The 18,070-nt window shown below is 41.8% G+C and overlaps 1 protein-coding gene across 7 annotated transcripts in view; it reads left to right on the top strand.

The window, feature by feature from the left end:
- st18 (ST18 C2H2C-type zinc finger transcription factor) overlaps window positions 1-18,070 on the top strand; it is a 41,020-nt gene that overhangs the window by 7,463 nt on the left and 15,487 nt on the right. For all 7 annotated transcript variants that reach the window (XM_085930616.1, XM_085930617.1, XM_085930621.1 and 4 more), the window contains exons 5-8: window positions 13,393-13,505; window positions 15,162-15,207; window positions 15,762-15,798; window positions 15,860-16,047. In XM_085930616.1, the coding sequence (XP_085786742.1) occupies window positions 13,393-13,505; window positions 15,162-15,207; window positions 15,762-15,798; window positions 15,860-16,047 (384 nt within the window). The remainder of the gene's footprint in view (window positions 1-13,392; window positions 13,506-15,161; window positions 15,208-15,761; window positions 15,799-15,859; window positions 16,048-18,070) is intronic.

Raw genomic sequence — 18,070 nt, 5'->3', positions numbered from 1 at the left:
TGTTGCAAGTTTATTTCCATACATTCTTCAGCATTGAAGACTGAGATTAAACTCATTGGAATATAGATTTTGTACACGTCTGCGCAATTCAATGGCCCTAAGTACTCTTTGTTTGGGCTGCCACATGACATTAGCCGCATTGTTTTGTGGAAATTGCAGGGTGCGATGTGCTTTGGCGCCGAGTGAGCGAGCGAGCGAAGTTCCAGCGCTGACACGGTGACCCGGCAGTGCATTAGAAGAAGTGAAGCTGACATGTTTGTGTAGGTTTTGTTTTTGCGCCAGGAAGGTACGGTGCTCCAAAACAACGGGGTGCTGCGACACTTCACTAGGCTTGCATCATTTGCAGCAGAATGCAAAAAGCTTTTAGACACACATGTGACCCATTGTAATACCTTTCTAAATGCAATCAAACACTTTCTACAAATACGAGGCAGCACTTTTAAAAACGTGCACCCTTGTTTGACATGTAATTTTGTCCAACCCACTCCTCCATCAGCACACTTTTTTTTTTTTTTTTTTTTTTAACAGCTCAACAAAACAGTCGTTTAGGTTTTGGAAAGAGATTTTATATTTTGATCGTCCCCGAACTGGGACTGATAGAAATCGACAACTCTGATTGAAGCGAATAAATTAATTCATTTGGCTTTAATTTTGTATTATAAATCGGATATTTATTGCGATATTGATTAATTTATGACTTGCGTTTGTTACGATACACGGGCCGAGGACCTTGGTGGAAAAAATAATAATCACATATTAAATCGCAATTCTCTTATTTTTCAAAACAGTTCAACCCCAAACATGTGAACAGATGTCCGTAGCAAAAGAGGAGAATATTACATTTTGTTTTGAACGCAATATATCAGCATCGCGTTGACACAAGTAAATATAATCCCAGTTTGTTGTCATCCGCACAACGACATTGTCATTTGATAAGATGCTTTGGATAGATGTTGCTTTTCCTCCTTCTTCTTTTTCCTCTTTTTGCCCTTTTGTGCGTCTCCCCTGGCTGAGTGGCTCCGAAGGACAGTTAGGCATTAGACTTTCAAATGAGCCATTAAACAAGATGCCGATCAACCGCCAGGCCTTTAAGTAACAATCGTATTGCCGCGTGGAGAAAACAAGTGGAAATATATTATGACTCCATATTGTCTTCTCACGTTGGTTCCCTTGAGATTCAAGCATGCAATGAGCGTGGGGGGGTGCTCAGCATGTTTGGGTGGCCTCTTCCATCAGCTGGGTGAAAGGAAAAGAGGGGGGGTGCGCTTTTTTTTTCCAGGCACAGACACCCTCCCCCTCTCCCCCCCCCTTGCCCTCAGGCTCCACCCAGAAGTGTGGTTGCCTTTTGTCATTGTAATCTGGCCGTGTTTGCTAAACGCTGCCACTGTTTACTCTCCGCCACGGGGGCTTGTATGAACAGGAGTCAGCAGGACGACAGGGGTGACATCACTTTAGCTGGGGGGGCCGGTTGGGGGGTGCAGGATGTGAGGTGAAGGGGGGGGGGGGGGTGTAGTGATTTCTCAGGACTCTCTTTTATTAATCGTGAGGAAAGGCGAGCATGGCCTGCAGGGAGGAATTACACCCAGTCACTTGAATAACGGGGGGGGGGGGGCTAGGCGGCAGTCAGTGGTAATCACCCCAAATCATTTCCAGGTTGCCTTTTCCGATAGGCCAGCCTTTTACATTTAAATGACGTGGAAGAAATGAAACAGACTGACAGGTAGAGACATTTAAAAAGAAGGAGAACAGGAGGTGGGGGGTGGGTGACGGGGTGTGTGTGTGTGGGGGGGTTTGAAATCAAATTAACGGACAAGGATTTCATATCGTCTATTTTTGTTGTTGCCGTAGCGATAAAGTCGCAGACATTGAAACTGGTCTGTTGAGCCATTGTTATCATCCCTGGCCATCTGCTGCTGAGGAGTGACATTCCCTCTCATTTGCATGATGAGTGATGTATGAGGAGGTTGGGAGGGCATATGCCTTGGTCTTATGACAAAGCCGGGGAAAGTTTTTTTTTTCCTCTCATTAAATATCACGGCAAATGAGCCCTGGCAAACAAACTAGCAAAGACAATTTTTCAATGCTAGCTTGTCGCGTGTTTCGTTTAGGAGGTAAATAAAATAAAAAAGGCTTTCACTGAGCGGCTCCAGTTGTGGCTGTCGTGATTGGTTATTGATCTGTGAAATAAATGACGACGTTTCCAGTGACTGGTTGTAATGTGCTCGCGAACCTCTAGGGGTACACGTTTATTGCTTAAAAAGATGCAATTGAGGAATAAATATTGCAATTAGATTATTTTCAAAATTGTTCTGCTCTAGTCTTGAGTGATAGCTTTTCTTTTTGAATTTTTGCACAAATGTGATATTCAGGTGCACTTTTGCGACGTTTAAAAAAGTTTTTTTTTTGCCTTTAAATAAAAAAAAACATTAGTACATAAAAATAAGTATGAGTCTTGTATTCAGTGTTGCTTTTTTCACAAATCTGATGATTAAACGTGATTAGATGAGATATTTCTTTGTTCCCATATATGAGAAATACGAATAGATAGTAAATTAGACAAATTAAATTATTAAATTAGTAAAAAAAAATGTCAGAGTCTTAAGTGAAACCTTTTTTCCGTATAAATCTGCTGCTCGAGAGCGCTCGTGCATCTGCCTCCTTGTGCGCCTGTGTGTGTTTTGTGTGAGTGTGTGTGGCTGTGGGAGTCGAACGAGGAGGAGGAGGATGGAGGGGGGGCTCCGAGGCGGGGAGGGAAAGCTGGGTCGGAGGGGGGGGGGGTGGCTGTTGATGTGCAAATGTGCATCATGTTGAAGGGCTGTGAATGGGGAGGTGTGACGTAAAAAGAGACCCGAGCGCAGGTGCTTATCTCGAGGCTGTCAAAGGCGCAGTATGTCATATTCCCGGGGACTACCTTTCAAAGCCACAGCACCAGCACCATCGCCAGTCGCCACCATCGACACCACCGGCACCAGCATCACTGCGAGGAAATCAAACTTTTGGGGATCGCAGCGCTTAGGTTGGTTTCAAAATTCTTCTTGCGTCTTTTCCTGCTAGTTTTGCCGACAACGTCGGGCGCCGAAGCCTTTTCAGATCGCCCAACTTGTTGAGATTGTGTGCCATGTTGTTACCAAAGTGGCGTTTTGGAGTTTTTTTTTTTTTTTTTTTGCTGGAAAGACAGCGCAGGTTTCAGACAGTTTGAAGGGAGATTAAACAGCTCAAAGTGTTTTGTGACCCATATTTTTTGAGGGGGGGGATAGTCCGGATAGTATGAGATGGTGTAGATTAAAATTTGCCGATTTGTTACTGAGTATAAGCTTGTCTTAGAGGAACACATGTCGGTATTGTGCGCACAGACAAAAGCATTGTCGCGGCTCGCCTGTGGCTTTGACAGTGACAGCTGTACATACAAGACCGCTGAGCCCCGTTGCCGCACTTCAACATTGACTCTGTATTCTATTTCAACTACGCCATTTTCTTTCTCGTTTTGATCGCATCATCCCCGTCCAAGATTTGCAAACTTGTGTTTTCATGTCTCCTCCACAATTCATCAGGATCATAGCCTTCTAGTCAGAACTCGTGGTGAAAGTTTGCCAAAGTAACACTATGGCCGTCGCACGTGGGCGTACTTGGAAAGCCAGCAAAGCACTTGAGAGTCTCTGGAGCAACTATTGGTTTAGCAGGAACCATCCCGTTTTAAAAAAGTTCATCATTTACCAGATAAGAGACGTGAGGCGCATACAGGACGCCACATATCCGCATGGGTGATTACAAAATCGTGTTAGCAGCATCTAAAACGTGATGCCAAGTATTTCTTTTGAAAGGAAACACTACTTTGGGATATTTTAATCAGGGATAAATTCATTCTAAAGACGCACAACATTTTTTTTTGGAAGTGTTTTAATGTGGAGCTTGATTTCTGTGACACAGAACTCTATAAATCCCAAATGGATTTTTATCGATGAATTTACTGCATAGAGATTTATTACTTTTGGGTTGCGGAATACAAATACAAAAAAAAAAAAACTGAACAAAAGTACATAAGGCGAGTCGACATGTTGACGTGTACTGAAGGTTACAGGAAAGTTCCTACTCTTTTATGAAAATGTTTATATTTGCGTGTGTGTGTAGTAGTAGTAGTCGTAGTAGTAAAAGAGTGATAAGAGACATTATTAGCTCCCTGGACCCCCTTCCCATCCCCCCCCGCCTGCTCTTTAAAGTGCAGGCGGGTCGGTTGCTACCCAACGCATCCATGTGACCTGCGCTCGCCTGCAGGAGCTGTCCATGGTACCCTGCTGCCATCCAGTAAAATAACAAGGGCCGCGAATAAACCCGATCCGACACTTTTACGGCCCTCTAAAAATATCGCCGTGAAGATTTTCCCTTTTATTGGACTCTATGCAAACCTAATGAAATGATCAAAGGACATTGTGTTTGTTACCTGTCCCAACAAAGCGTTGTCAAGCAGCCATCGCCACCGTGCTCCAACTTCACTCAGTTAATCCAGGAAAATGAATTATGTGGATTTAATTCAACGAGGTCTCAGAAATGATCCATCTGCTGTTGAGCAGCTGGCCAAAGGATAAATGTAATTAATGACTTAACTTTTGATCAGTATTCCACAGAAAGAGTTGTTTGCATGGTGGCACCCGTGGGGGAGGGGAGGGGAGAGGGGGGAGATGAGCAAACAAAACAAGCCGATAGTGTTATTCTAGTGTATTTCTTTTCTTTAATTAATGTCAGGACCAAGTTTTTAGGCCTGTGCTATTTTCTGTGATATCATCTTTGCTGCTGTATATTACTGATGTATAATTATCTGGAATTTCATTATTGTGACAGTGGACAGCAGTGCAATAATGTGTTAATTAATTAAAATAAATTTAAAGGTAACATCTCATATATATATATATATATATATATATATATATATATATATATATATATATATATATATATATATATATATATATATATATATATATATATATATATATATATATGATTATGCAAAATTACATGCAAGAAAATTCACTTTTTGAGCGACATGGCGTACACAAAATAACTGAAAAGAAATTATCCTCCCACAGTATACCATGATGCAAAATGACATGCAAGGAAATGAGCTTTTTGAGTGACATGGCAAAAAAAAAAAAAATGAAATCCATATTTCCCATTGCTGCACGGCCTTACTTTTTTTCTGGGCCTAAATATACATCCCAATGTACCTTGACAGTGGCGTACCTCATTGGCTGCGCTCCGGCTCACTTGGCCTAACTATAAAGCATCTGCTTATACCCTTGTGGGCTGGGAAGAATTAGGATTTATGAATTTATTTCCTCTGTTGTATTGTTTAAACAGCTTTGGTTTAGTTTTGATCCCTTCCTCTCGCCTTTGAGGCCGTTCCACGGTGTCAGCTGTTGACTGATAGTAAGAGAACTGCCTCACAGTGTGAATGAAAGAAAACTAGCGGTTGGTAAACACTGATAAGGGATAAATAGAAAGCGGTCAGGCAGAGATAGTTCTGTGGGAGCCCAGATTGTGTGCGGTCTGTTAAAATGAGATTCGGAGCCTGTCCTTTTTATTCCCCCCCCCCTCTCTCCCGCCCCCTCGCCCCTTTCCCCGGTGCACCGTTTGTCTGGAAAATCTCCAGTGACCAGGCTCGCCAATCCCAGGCTGCGCCATTCTCTTCTATTTGTTTTCGCTCCCAACGAGGGTCAAGTTGGCCAATAGACACGTCTCCGATGTTTATGGACAGCTGTCATGACTTCAAGTGCTTACACTCGTTACATTTTTTTTTTTAAATGTAAGCGTTTTCAGGCAGAACGATCCGAGATGACTTATAAAGTCATGTGACCACCCGGCATGAGTAGGCTATATGGACTAAATACAATATTATGTCACACATCGTGGCATATTTATTTTTATGTCTTGTATGACTTCTTTCCTCATAACCAAGTGGTTGCAGGTTTCAAGAAGCAAAATGTAAGAATGTTTTTTTTTAATCCAATTCAAGACCTCGCTTTTGTTAAATGTCACCACTCCGAGTCACCATAAAATGTTACCTTTGAAAGTTAGTTCAATATTACATCATAATATTTTGCATATGCTGGATGATTTTTTTTTAAAGGAAACAAAATTCAAGGCTTTTAAAAAAATAAATGAATATAAATGAACACCTCTCCTTTACCAAATGTTGACCACAAGAAGTCGACTCGATATTTTAGCATACAATTTCAAATCAATTTATTCAAGTAATTTGACCTTATACTGTATCATATATTTTTTTTACTGCATGCATGGTTGAGGATGCCGCATTTAAAACATTTGGGATCAATTTGGGACCTCGTCCTGTCTGCAAACCATAAATCGCCCTCGTGGGCTCAATGTCATATCACAATAACTTCTGATAACATTTATATCGAATTGCGGCCATCATTTTCTAAACTCAAAAGTAAGGACACGGTAAATCACAAATATAATATTCTCCCTCACTCACTCTCTCTCTCTCTCTCTCTCTCTCTCTCTCTCTCTCTCTCTCTCTCTCTCTCTCTCTCTCTCTCTCTTTTTTTTTTTTTTAATGATTACCAAAAGTTCTGAGCTGAGTCTCTGCCCATCCAATTTCTTATCATTCGCAAGTGCTTTGTTAATGACACGCCCCAAAGTAATTGTTCTTTTCAGGAGCAGTCTGTTGTCATCCCTGTAGTCATTTTGGGCTGAAATTGTGGCTGTGTGATCAAAAGGACCTTTCCTTGAGGAGCACCATGTGGTGTATTTACACAGAACATAATTCAGCCCATTGTAGCACAGCGCCTAATGAGATTGGTTGTTAAGTGAATGACACAAAGGAAGGCTAAAAAAAAAGCAAAAAAGCTTGGTGTTTCGGGTGACACGCTCGCCGACACACACGCAGGCTGGATACACACGCTCGCCTAGCAGTGTGGTGGACGAGTCCACCTCATTGCTCTCTTCTCGTGCTACGTCTCCTCAAGATGCAAAAAAAAGAGAAGGGTAAGTTGAGCTTGGAGACGTTGACGCTCCCGGGCACTGAAGTCGATCGGTGGGAGGGTCTGTTTGAGAGATGCTCAGAATAGAAGCGTTGCTTTCACTTGAAGGGGATTTGATGGAAGTATTTAGTGGAACTGTGCTTTAGCAAATCTATCTGTCAATTGAATTGCTGAATGCTGCTGCTGTTGGTTGTTTGTTGCCTTGGATTTGAGCGTTTTCCAGAGTTGAACTTTTTAGTTTAGTAGCGCATCACGCTGTAAGTAGAGCTGAGGTCAAGCAGGGTTAGAATCATTTTGGTCTTTATAGGTGTTTGGATTTGTTTTGGAAAATCTTCATTTTAGTTTTTAATCTTTTTTTTTCGTATTTGTCCCCTCCAGAAGCTAATTTTTATTTTATTTTGTTACCAAAAATGCCATTTTGATATTACTTTTAGTTGATTCATTTTCATTCATCAAAAGGTACAGGACTGGTATCGATATCGATGCGTTTTAGTAATGAAGATGGTGATGTCATCAAATTGTTAAATCTGTCTTTCATGACCTTTTCCCCTCTTTAGATTATTCATTAGTTTAAACCAAGATAGATTTTAGCCAACCTTTAACTGGATTAAATAGAAAACATATTATTATATATTTTTCCATATACTAATCATTATTGTTATAGTTGGCTTATTTTTCCCCATAACCAGTTTGTAAAGTTTTCACTCGGAAACAATCTAAAATTGCACATCTTTTCTGGATTCTCTCTCTAAAACAAACCAATTAAAAAATCACCCCCTTCATTGGATTTATGGATTTTTTTTTCATTGATAGGACCACATATCACAAAATGGCGATCAGTCCAGTCCATTCAACAAAAACGGATTCAAGACCTGGCCTATATCCGACTAATCAAAAGTATCTGTCTCACCACAACGGCGCCGATAGTATCGGCACTCGGATCGATCCCGCGGCCATTTGGTTGCTTTTTGTCGCCTTTTTGGCGGCAGCGACGGCCGCATTAGCTTATCACCACCGGGAAGTGGGTTCAAGTCCATTGTGTATCGTAAAGCCTGGACTTAAGTCAAATTTACATTTTGTTCAAGATTACTCCTTTTATTGATGCCCATAATCATATTCATGGACCATCTGCTGATTTTGGCAAGCACGGATCAAACTCGCCCAAAAAGCGTCCCCGCTAACCTTTTAAGTAGAAAATAGTCTGGCTTAACTGTGCAGGCCCACAAGTGTGTACGTGAGAGAGATGGTTTGGATATTGGCTGCTCTTGCCATATTTGTTTTTATCGTGATCTTCTTATCAAGATCTCCTATGCTCTGTGTTTCTTGGCGACCAACAACGAAAAAATGTCGGAGGAAAGAATCGGGTTCGTAGCCGTCGCCACGGTGACACTGCCACGTCATCAAGACTCCAAAACTGCCATGAGTGAAGTTGAATTCTTTTTTTTGGTCCTTTCTTTTATTTTCCAACATTTGAGCACGCCACACACAAAATAGCAAATTCACCATTGGGCATCCTTTGCCACGTGAAATACTTATGTTTGACTCATTCCAAACAAAGCTTACGCAGATTGCGAATTCATATGCCAGAGGTAAATCCGAGTTAACACGGATTTATACTGGCATGAGTTAAAGGACTAGAGTTTGTAATCCAGGTGGCCAAGGGATTTTAGCGTAGTGGCAAAATTCACTTCAACCCCCCCAACCCAAATGTTCTGAGCCACTCGGCTCAATGAGCAGACGGATCGTTCCCAATTGATGACGGAACAACAATGTCACTGGTGGACACTGTCTGCGACATTGGATGGATGCATGGATGCCATTCTGCTTGGAAATTATATATTTACTACATTGAATCGGAAAAAAAAATGACCCTGTAGTCAAGGCCTTGGTTTGGAGAACACTCATAGTTGCATCTGAAATACGTAGAAATAACGAAAGTGTGTTTCTTGTTTTTCCTGCAATGTTAAGACCAACATGTTTTATGTCACATTTTGGACCCAAAAAAAAAAAAAAAACAGACATAAACCGGTATGTTTTAGAGTGGGTTGTATTAAATTTTGAAGTGCTCAATGTGCTATATAACTTTTAACTGTGTCATAGACAAATCCTAATGTGTGTGTGTGTTTCCCGTTTTTCCCACCTAATTTTTATGTCCTTTTGCAGACATAAAGCAAAAGGCCTAAAGTGCTATTTGAGGATTAAGTGTGTTTGTAAAGTGGGTCAATGGTTCCAATCTTAATCGAGTAAAAGGTCAGTGGGCGGGGCTCTGATTGGGGGTATTGTCAGTTTTCAGGGCGTAAACATACATCAACTGTAGTGTTGTGAGAGAGAGCAAAAAAAAGAGTACGAGAGAGAGAGAGAGTTTAATGACAGGAACAGCTGACTCATTTAGAGAGCGCAGTGAAAGGTAATTAACCCTGGGAAAACTACAGCTGCCATGCGAGCTGTTCACTTCAGTGCAATCTGATTAGAAATCACTGACTCCTCTCGCAGGCAGCGTGTCCAACGTCAACTTTTCTTCTTTTTGCACGGGAGACCTGCCTTTTGTGTAGGGGGAAGGATTAAGCGGAACGGCTCCCAATTGGAGACCACCTGGTGGCATTCATGCTTTTAAAAAAAAGTAAAAAAAAAAAGCTTTCTTGGGTAGGATTACTCAGCTCATTGTTACACCGGAGGCCTGGAACTTCTTTTTCCCCGAGCACCTGTCCCCAAATTAGGCGAAGCATGTTCACAACACCATTCAAAGATTGTAGCTAGCCTGAGAGTGCCTTGGCAGAAGGCACCACGATCCACTCTGCTATTGATGCGCTGAGAAGAAACTAATTTCATTAGACTGGCCATTAATTGGATTGAAATGAGCAAATAAAATAGCAGATCTTCATATGACAGGAGAACTAAAAGCACCGTAAATGTGGTCAAAACATTGTCTCTCTGATGTCAGAAGAAAGGTTCCGGACTCGGCGCCGACCGTGTGGTCCGGCTCCAGATGAACTCAATTTAGAGGGACTGACTTTGGAACGCCATGACAAGATTGGCCAAAATCACCACGGCAAAGGTGTCACCATCTGACTCTTTCATTGGGCCGCTTGCTAACTGGCTCCAATAACAAGTTTCCCCTGTAGTTATGCCATCATAACAAATCATTGAAGTCAGACAGCCTCCTGATTGTCTGCTAAGAATTCTGGGAGCGCCGGCCTCTTATTGAAGCTCGTCTGTCTCGGAGTGGGGAGAAGATAGCAAAAAAATGATATGAAAGTCCTCTTTGGCAGAAGCCACAAACACTTGGGTGAGAGCTAAGAGGCTACTCTGTTGGACCAGTCTGCTGATTTCAAGACTGAACGCAAATTAGAATGACAGCTAATCCTTCAAGTCAAAGATTTGAAAGATCAATTGGTTGGTTGTGTTCCAAAATTGTTTTTTTTATTTAAAAAAAAATGATTGTAAAATATTGTGATATAAAATTGATTAAGGGTTTTGTAACAAGAAGCATCGTTGAGATGGATGTGAATGAGGGCAAACTCCTTCTGACAGAGTAGATCTCTCCCTCCAAAAAAAAAAAACCCACAACTTGTTTATACCCTGTGAACAGAAGTTGATTTAAATCTCGCTGCCGAGCTTCATTTGCTCTCCACCGAACCATTTGCATGTCAATGAAAAATGGCGAAAGCAATCACTTGTTCATTCAATTCAATTTGGCCGCCGGTTAGAAAAAAAAAAAAGTGGGTGAGATCACTTTGCAGCCTGCTGACTTTTTTTTGCTGCCATCACACAAACTTTAGATTTGGCTTTAACGGGGGATGCAGCCATCGAGGAATCATCATGTCGTGCGGAAAGTGTCAAATATAGACAGCCGTGTTGTTTTAGAGTTACGGAACAAAACATAGCCCATCAATTGCGTCAATGTAATTACTACCGATGCAACGGCTTGAGAATTGTAATGAATCGCATTAAATGTCATCATTTTAGATTAGAAAACGATTTCCTTTAATGTCTAATTGATATCAAAGACCATCTGTCTTTGAAATCGTATACGGCGCTTAACAAATATATGCGACCATCTGTCATTACTTGAGAACCAGCGCAGAAGCGCTTCAATGTAGACTCTTTCGATTTTAATGTCTTCTTCAACGGCCGAATTCACCTTTTTGGAAATCTCTAAAATATATTTCCTGAGAAAAAAAAGTGCAACGATAATTTGACATCATGTGTCATGCTTTACTATTTTTTCATTTTTTTTAGCGTGTATATTAATACATGGCTAACAATAATAATAGAATTGATCCAGATATATTTATTTAAACACATCCAACAAATTATAATTCAAATGGAGCTGATTATCAGTATGCGTATACCCGATTGATGTACTCGATTGTTCCGATTGTCAGCACTGTTTTCCGTGCAGGTCGGTTCGTAAAATCACCGTCAGCACACCAAACAGCACTGGGCAAACACTAAGCAAAATATTTCTTTGACTTTGTCTCGAGGGTAACAAAATACTTCAATCGAAGGTATCAATTGTCCAAAAAGACGATAATGCTCCATATCCAAATTGAAACTTTGCTCTCCTTTGACGTTAGGGGGGGGCAAATGAGATCAAGGCCACCCGTGTCGCCAAACATTCATTACAAGGAAATATGAAAGTAAAAGCAACTATCTCTCGCCCTTTATTACACATAAACAGAAACACTTAGCATGTAAAATTAATGTGAAAATTATTCCCGGGGTAAACTATAAACACACACAAGTTACCCTCTACACATTTGCGCCCTTCTTCTTTTTTCCCCTCCCTCTGCTTCTTCCTCCCCTAGATCAGAGTGTAATTGCCAGTAATCAGGTCTGTTTGCCGCTGATAAAACCACTCTGAATGCGAGGAAGCCTCTTTGTGTGATGACTCAATTATGCCAGAAGTGGCTCATCAAACCTGGCCCATCAGCTGCTTTAATAAATAAGGAGGAAAACTTGCTGCGGGCGCATTATAATTCCATTCATTCCATAATTAAATCCATTCCCCCCCGTTTTTTAACCCCTCGCGCTCTCCACGTTTCTCCAAGGGGAAACAAAAACAAGTAGGGAGGGGCGGGGGGGGAGGTTTGTTGAGGGGCCTTATAGCAGACAGTGACCTTGCACAGAGCACCCCATCCGCCGCCTGTCTATAATTCACCATGATACCGCTGAAGAGAGGTTAAGAGAAGGAGGTTCCTGAGCACTGTTTCCACACGGCAATTGTATTAAAATCTCATCACGGAGAGTCGCCACGCTGACATTTGGAAATCTTACTCTCGTCTAATCGCATTTGAATGCAAACAACCGATGGCGCTGTCGCTGCTCTCTTTGCCTGAAAGAAAAAAAACATTTCGGAGTCGCGGCTGTACTCCATCACAATAGCGACCGCGTTAATTACACCGCGAGAGCTCGGATACGCGGGCCGCCCGAACTCAAGGTCAACGGTGAATATCGGCGCCAGCTGCACACTCCAGTGATAATAATAGTAATAATGATAATAATAATAATAGGAAACAGCGGCATCAAACAGCACAATCGCCGCTCTTTGCTGTTTCACTTTTTCTCCCAGCATCTCCGATGTGGCGATAATGGTGCGAGGCCATGGTTATTCATGACCGCTGGGCTTCCCCCCACACCCCCTCCGCCCCGACCAACCTCCCCAGGCGCGGCCCGGTCGCCCCTCTGTGCTGGGAATGCTAGCAGATGGGGTTAAGGCAGGGGAGGGGGTGGGTTTGCGGCGGGGGTCCCACAAGGACAACGAGGAGCCAGATTAACACGGAGAAGATCGGTCGGCGAGACCCCCTCGCCGAGGGAGGGGCCCCCCAAAGTGTCCTCGGAGGAGCGTCATTTGTCTCCATACAGGAGGGGGGAGGGAGGGAGGTAGGGGTGCGCAAATATGATTCAGCAGATGATGAACCAACTCAAATAGTCATGAGTCTTTTTTCATATGCTAATGAAGCCACTGCAAATAATACCCCTCCCTGCCTCCTTCCCTGCATCCCTCCCTTTTTTCCCCTCTAAATTTTTCCCCTCTGTGCACTATAATTAAGATGTTTTCCCCCCTTCCACCCAAAGCTAACATAAATAAATAATTCCATAATAAGATCTGTGAAGTGAGCAGGGCTGAATATACGCATTGTGCTCCCCGCATGTTTTCCCTCTTGGATGTTTTGTATTAATTAGAAGCGAGCAATTTGATCCTCTCTCGAGTAATCAATTTGCATCGTGCTCCCGTACACGTGCACCCCATTGACTCCTCCGCCCACCTTACTCTATACAACCAAAATATAGATTCAAATCTAAAAATAAGAATAATAACGTTACAAAGTCGCACGGTTGGATTTGCATGTTTATGATGTTGACATGATTGTCATAAACGTATGTGCAGGGAATGAAGCACACGCTGAGCTCCTGAGAGACGAGACGAGGGTCGTCCATAAGGCCGGGCAGTGTGAAGCTGGCATCTTTGCAAACTCAGCGTCCGCCAAACAACAATCAAAGGTAAAAGAAGATACAAATGAGAAATGAATACTGCTTTGTAGATTTTTAAAAAAATATAAAACAAACAAGGAATTATTTTATCTGAATATTCCGAACTCTTGGCAAACTTATTCATCTAATATGGTGGCCATTTTAAACGTGAAAAGAGATGCTACAAAATAAAAAAAATCAACAGATTCTTGTAATTCATTCAAAAGAGCCTGTTATATATCTTTTATCTTATAATTTTTATGGCTCATAGCACAAATTATTTCAATTTGAAAAAAATCAGAAGCGTTTTTTTATTGTATGATGACAATTTAAAAATGTATTTCATGGCTGAAAATATGCATTGAAATTTAAAAAAAAGATTCTCAATTTTAGCTTGACTAAAAAAAAAATACCGTAATACACACACGATTCATATCCATGAACATTTTTCTATTTTCTAAAATACACAACAAAGCAAACAAAATGTAGCTACACCGGCAACATCACCTTCGTCGTCGACGGACGCCTACGTTAGAAGCCGTTTTCACTTCATGACCAAATTTGTGTGTGCGCATGTGAAGTAAATATGCACGTGTGTGTGAGTGCAAAAAAGTGTTCCAAACTAACGAGGTACATTCACGTTTTTTTTTTTTTTTCACAGCAGCTAATGTATAGTGTTTGGGAGTTGTTTGTCTCAATAGGCGGCAGTAATCAAAAGTAATGAAGCTATTACGAGCAGGACCTCCGAGGGCCCGGCGTGGCATTAAGAGTGCACCACATAAAAAGGTTTATTAAAGGAAATTAAGGTCCATCACTGCCACACCTGCTCCCCTATTATAAATATATGACAGGTCAGTGCCTTCAATCACAACAGCAAACGAGAGAGAGGAGTCATGTTTGCCATTACCAGGGAAAAAAAAGTAACAGCGCATCCTGTGACTCACACATTTCGCTGGCTGGTGACCACTATACGCCGCCATCAGCCCGCAATAATTATCTTTAATAGCTTTTATTTGGGAGCCACCAGCAACATGGATGGGTTTTTGACACTATTTCGGTCCAAACGCACACGCACGGCCCAAGTGGAGGCGCTGTCTGCATTTTGTCATTATTTTGGGTAATCCAATTTTCGACACCTTTCACCAACTTTGTTGAACTGAGTTGAATTACATTTTAGCTTCAGGCAACATTATTGGGTCAGCTTTCTGAGATTTTGTGACACTTTGGTTTTATGATTCTTACCAGGTGCAGATGTTGAGTGGAAGTGCATCTGTGGTTGTTGTGTTGTTTGAAAATTTGCACGAGGGTATTAAAGTGGAATGAAGTTGTTCGTTTTGGAGACAAAAGTTCAATTTGGAGCAAAAAAGTCAGGTATATCAAGAGAAAGGCAGCAACCGCTTGGCTCAAATGAAATGAAATTCACTTCTTTTTATTTTGAAAAAAGTTATTTTATTTTCTTAAACTACGACATCAGTCCAAAAAACTAAATGACTTTTTACCCAGCAAATGATGATTTTTCTAAAAAATATATTATTAATTCAATTTTTATATTTTTACATTTATTTGTACATTTATTTTTACTTATTTACCATGGGTGTCTTGACTTTTTTTTTTATATTCACTGTACATGCGATTGTATCATGACTCAATCAGGGTCTGAATCATTTTTGAACTTTTTATTTCCAGATGGATTCGGAAGGCGAGGAGCAGATCATAAAATCATGCGGCACAGGTGAGTTGCACACGCACCCACACAGTGCACTTGTCATAGTGATTTGGGGCCATAGGTTCAACAGTCCAACTTTATTAAGAGTGGATTTTGTGTGCCATCTTGTTGGCTTGATTACTCGGGCGAGAATAACGTCAGTCAATTGGAAGCGCAACTCGGATTAGTTAAGGACTGTGCATGTGTTGTATATGAGACGTGTGATTGAAAACCTCGAAACTGGAAATGGCATGATGCAAGTGCTCAGGGCCATTGTGGAGGCCGACTGCAAGTTGGTGAAACGCGTGAAAGGGAAATTATTTGTATTATTATTATTATTCTCGTTGATGCTTCGCATGGTAAATTGATTGAACAATTTGAGCTGGTGTTTGTCGGTGCTGTCGACGGAGAGAAGACACGTGAAAAGCTTCTTATCTCCGCAATTTTCTTCCTATGCTGCCCTCAAGACAGCTTTTAAGCTTTTATTTTGAAGTAACCGTGCTGGCATGCTGGCTAGCTTGATTTATGATTATACGAGTGAAATCATTCCAATTGAAATCGTTCTTTTTTTTTTTTTTCAGATCTGACCAATGAAGATTTTATCGTTGAGACAAACAGGTAATGTTTTGCCACCCTGTGCCAGCCTTGACAATCAATATTAACAGCTGGTTGCGTGCAGCCCGTACGGGTCATCGCTTCGTAAGCGGAGCGCCCAGGACGGGGTTCAGGGCGCGCCCGTCAACAAGAGGAAGTCCCTGCTGATGAAGCCGCGCCACTACAGCCCCAGCGAGGCCTGCGCCGAAGAGAGCGAGGACAGGGCGCCGCAGCGGGACAAAGAAGCGCTGACGAGCGCCGACACTCCAGCAGGTAAACAGATGTCCTGTTGTTTTGTCTGTTTTGATGAACAGTCCACGCTGAATTTTAAAATCCCATCTGTTGCATTCATATTTGCCTCCCCTCCCCTCGCGCCAGCCGAGCCAGCCAACCAGCAGCGGTATCAACAGCAGTCGCCGCGCCGCGCTCATTGTGCACAGCACACTGGCCACATTAGTTGCGTCTCGCCGAATAAATAAAAGTTTTTTGACAGCCGATCGGCCGCGATGCTTCCGACTTGGCGCCGCCCTCTTCGCTCGAGGCCAACTCGTTTCTCCGACCCCCTCGTCTGTCCTTGAATGGGCCGGTCCAAAGCCATTGAATCCATAGAATGAGACGGTGAATGAGCGCCCGCGCCAGCCAGTTCACTCGGATTCAAATGAGAATCCCTCCGTCACTTTTTCAATTCCAGTTCAAGTGGCGGAAAACAAATTAGCCGTCGCTGGACTGGCAGGAAAAAGTCTTTACCAGTATGTTTTGATTTTGTCTTTCATCAGAATGTTCTTTTTTTTTTTTATTATTATTTTTTGATTTCCGCGTCCCCCTTAAAGACTTGAATTTTGTCCATTTTGGTGAACACATGCATACTGGCCCACTATAATCTGCACTGATTTGGTATATTTTTAACGACGTAACCAAGCAACAAACATAATTGTCCCTTTTCAAAAGCTTTTGTTAAGCCCTCCAACACAGTCTAATACATAATTAGGCATAATGTCGACGACTCATTAGAGTACACATGCGCGCGCGTGTGTCGTTTAAATGGACCGCGAGAGGAGTTGACTGGAAATGGATTTGATTTGTTTCCATGCTGGGGTCACATTACATTAGAATGATTGAAGTGATTTTTCTGGGGGATGAATTGTGTTTTTGTTGTTACATTCATTTTTTTATCACACCGAACCCAACTGTCTAGTATTGAAGGGTTTGATGGAATTTTTTATTGCTGATTTTTCTGCATTTTCTCGGTGGCCGCGTTGGAAGGCGTCAAAATCGGGCTGTTGTTTTGGTGGAGCCGCGCTGTGTTTGGCTGCGGCCGAGCGCAGGCCTGCTGCAGAGAGCTGCTAATGGCTATTCTGGAGTGACAACTCTTCACCTGTTCCAACACACAAACCATCACCGGGATCCAAATTTTTTTCTCTCTCTCTCTCTGCTTTTTCATTTTGTGTGTGTGTGTGTGCGCGTGTCCAGCTGGATGCAAAACAAAATGCTGCTCGCCTGCTGCATGAATGTAAATACATGTTATTGGCTTTGTTTTTTTTTTACACAGATTAGTTTGTCTTTACAACATTCAGTACTTATAAAATCATCTTCAGAATATAATTATCTTGAGTAAACCGTTTTCTTAGTCTTTTTAAAAGAATGAATTAAGAAGAATGAATTAGTAATTAATCAACATCACAATGTAGTAGAGTGAAATTCTTAAAATAAATAAGTTGCAATTGAAAAAATGAAAAAACAAACAAATTTAAATTCATTTTGGTCAGTTCAGTTTGTAGGCTTAATTTTTTTAAAACATTGTCATTTTTTATTATTTTTTAATTTATTTGTAGTTATTTTAGCGTAAGCTTAAGCCATCAAGCCATCAAACGAAACCGTTAAGCTTAAGCCTTCAGCCATCAAACCAAAAGGTTCAAGTACAATAAATTGTACTATTTTATGACTTGGTGACGCAATAGCGGCCAACCTCGTGCACATTGTCCGCTCCCAGTCAGTTCATTGGCACGGTGGTCCTGGGTGGGTGTCTGTTGAAGCCCGGTCGGCGCATGTTAAAGTCTGCCAAAGAGGGTTACCGTCATCCTCTCAAAGGCACGCAAAACAACCACTTATCAACACCGGCCGTGTCTCCCAAGCGGTGCTCAGTGATTAACAATGGAAGGCTATCAACTGGATTGATTCCTTCAAATCTCCCTTGATCCTCTCAAACGCTTCAAACTTATGCTCTGTTAAGGCTCTTTGGGCTTTTTTTTTTTTCAACTTTCTATCCTCTTAAGTGGCCAGACAGAACGAGAGAAAG

The sequence above is a fragment of the Syngnathus leptorhynchus genome, chromosome 14 (genome assembly GCF_054491065.1).
Source record: "Syngnathus leptorhynchus isolate UIUO chromosome 14, UIUO_Slep, whole genome shotgun sequence".
NCBI lineage: Eukaryota > Metazoa > Chordata > Actinopteri > Syngnathiformes > Syngnathidae > Syngnathus > Syngnathus leptorhynchus.
This window is presented reverse-complemented; position numbering and strand designations above follow the sequence as displayed.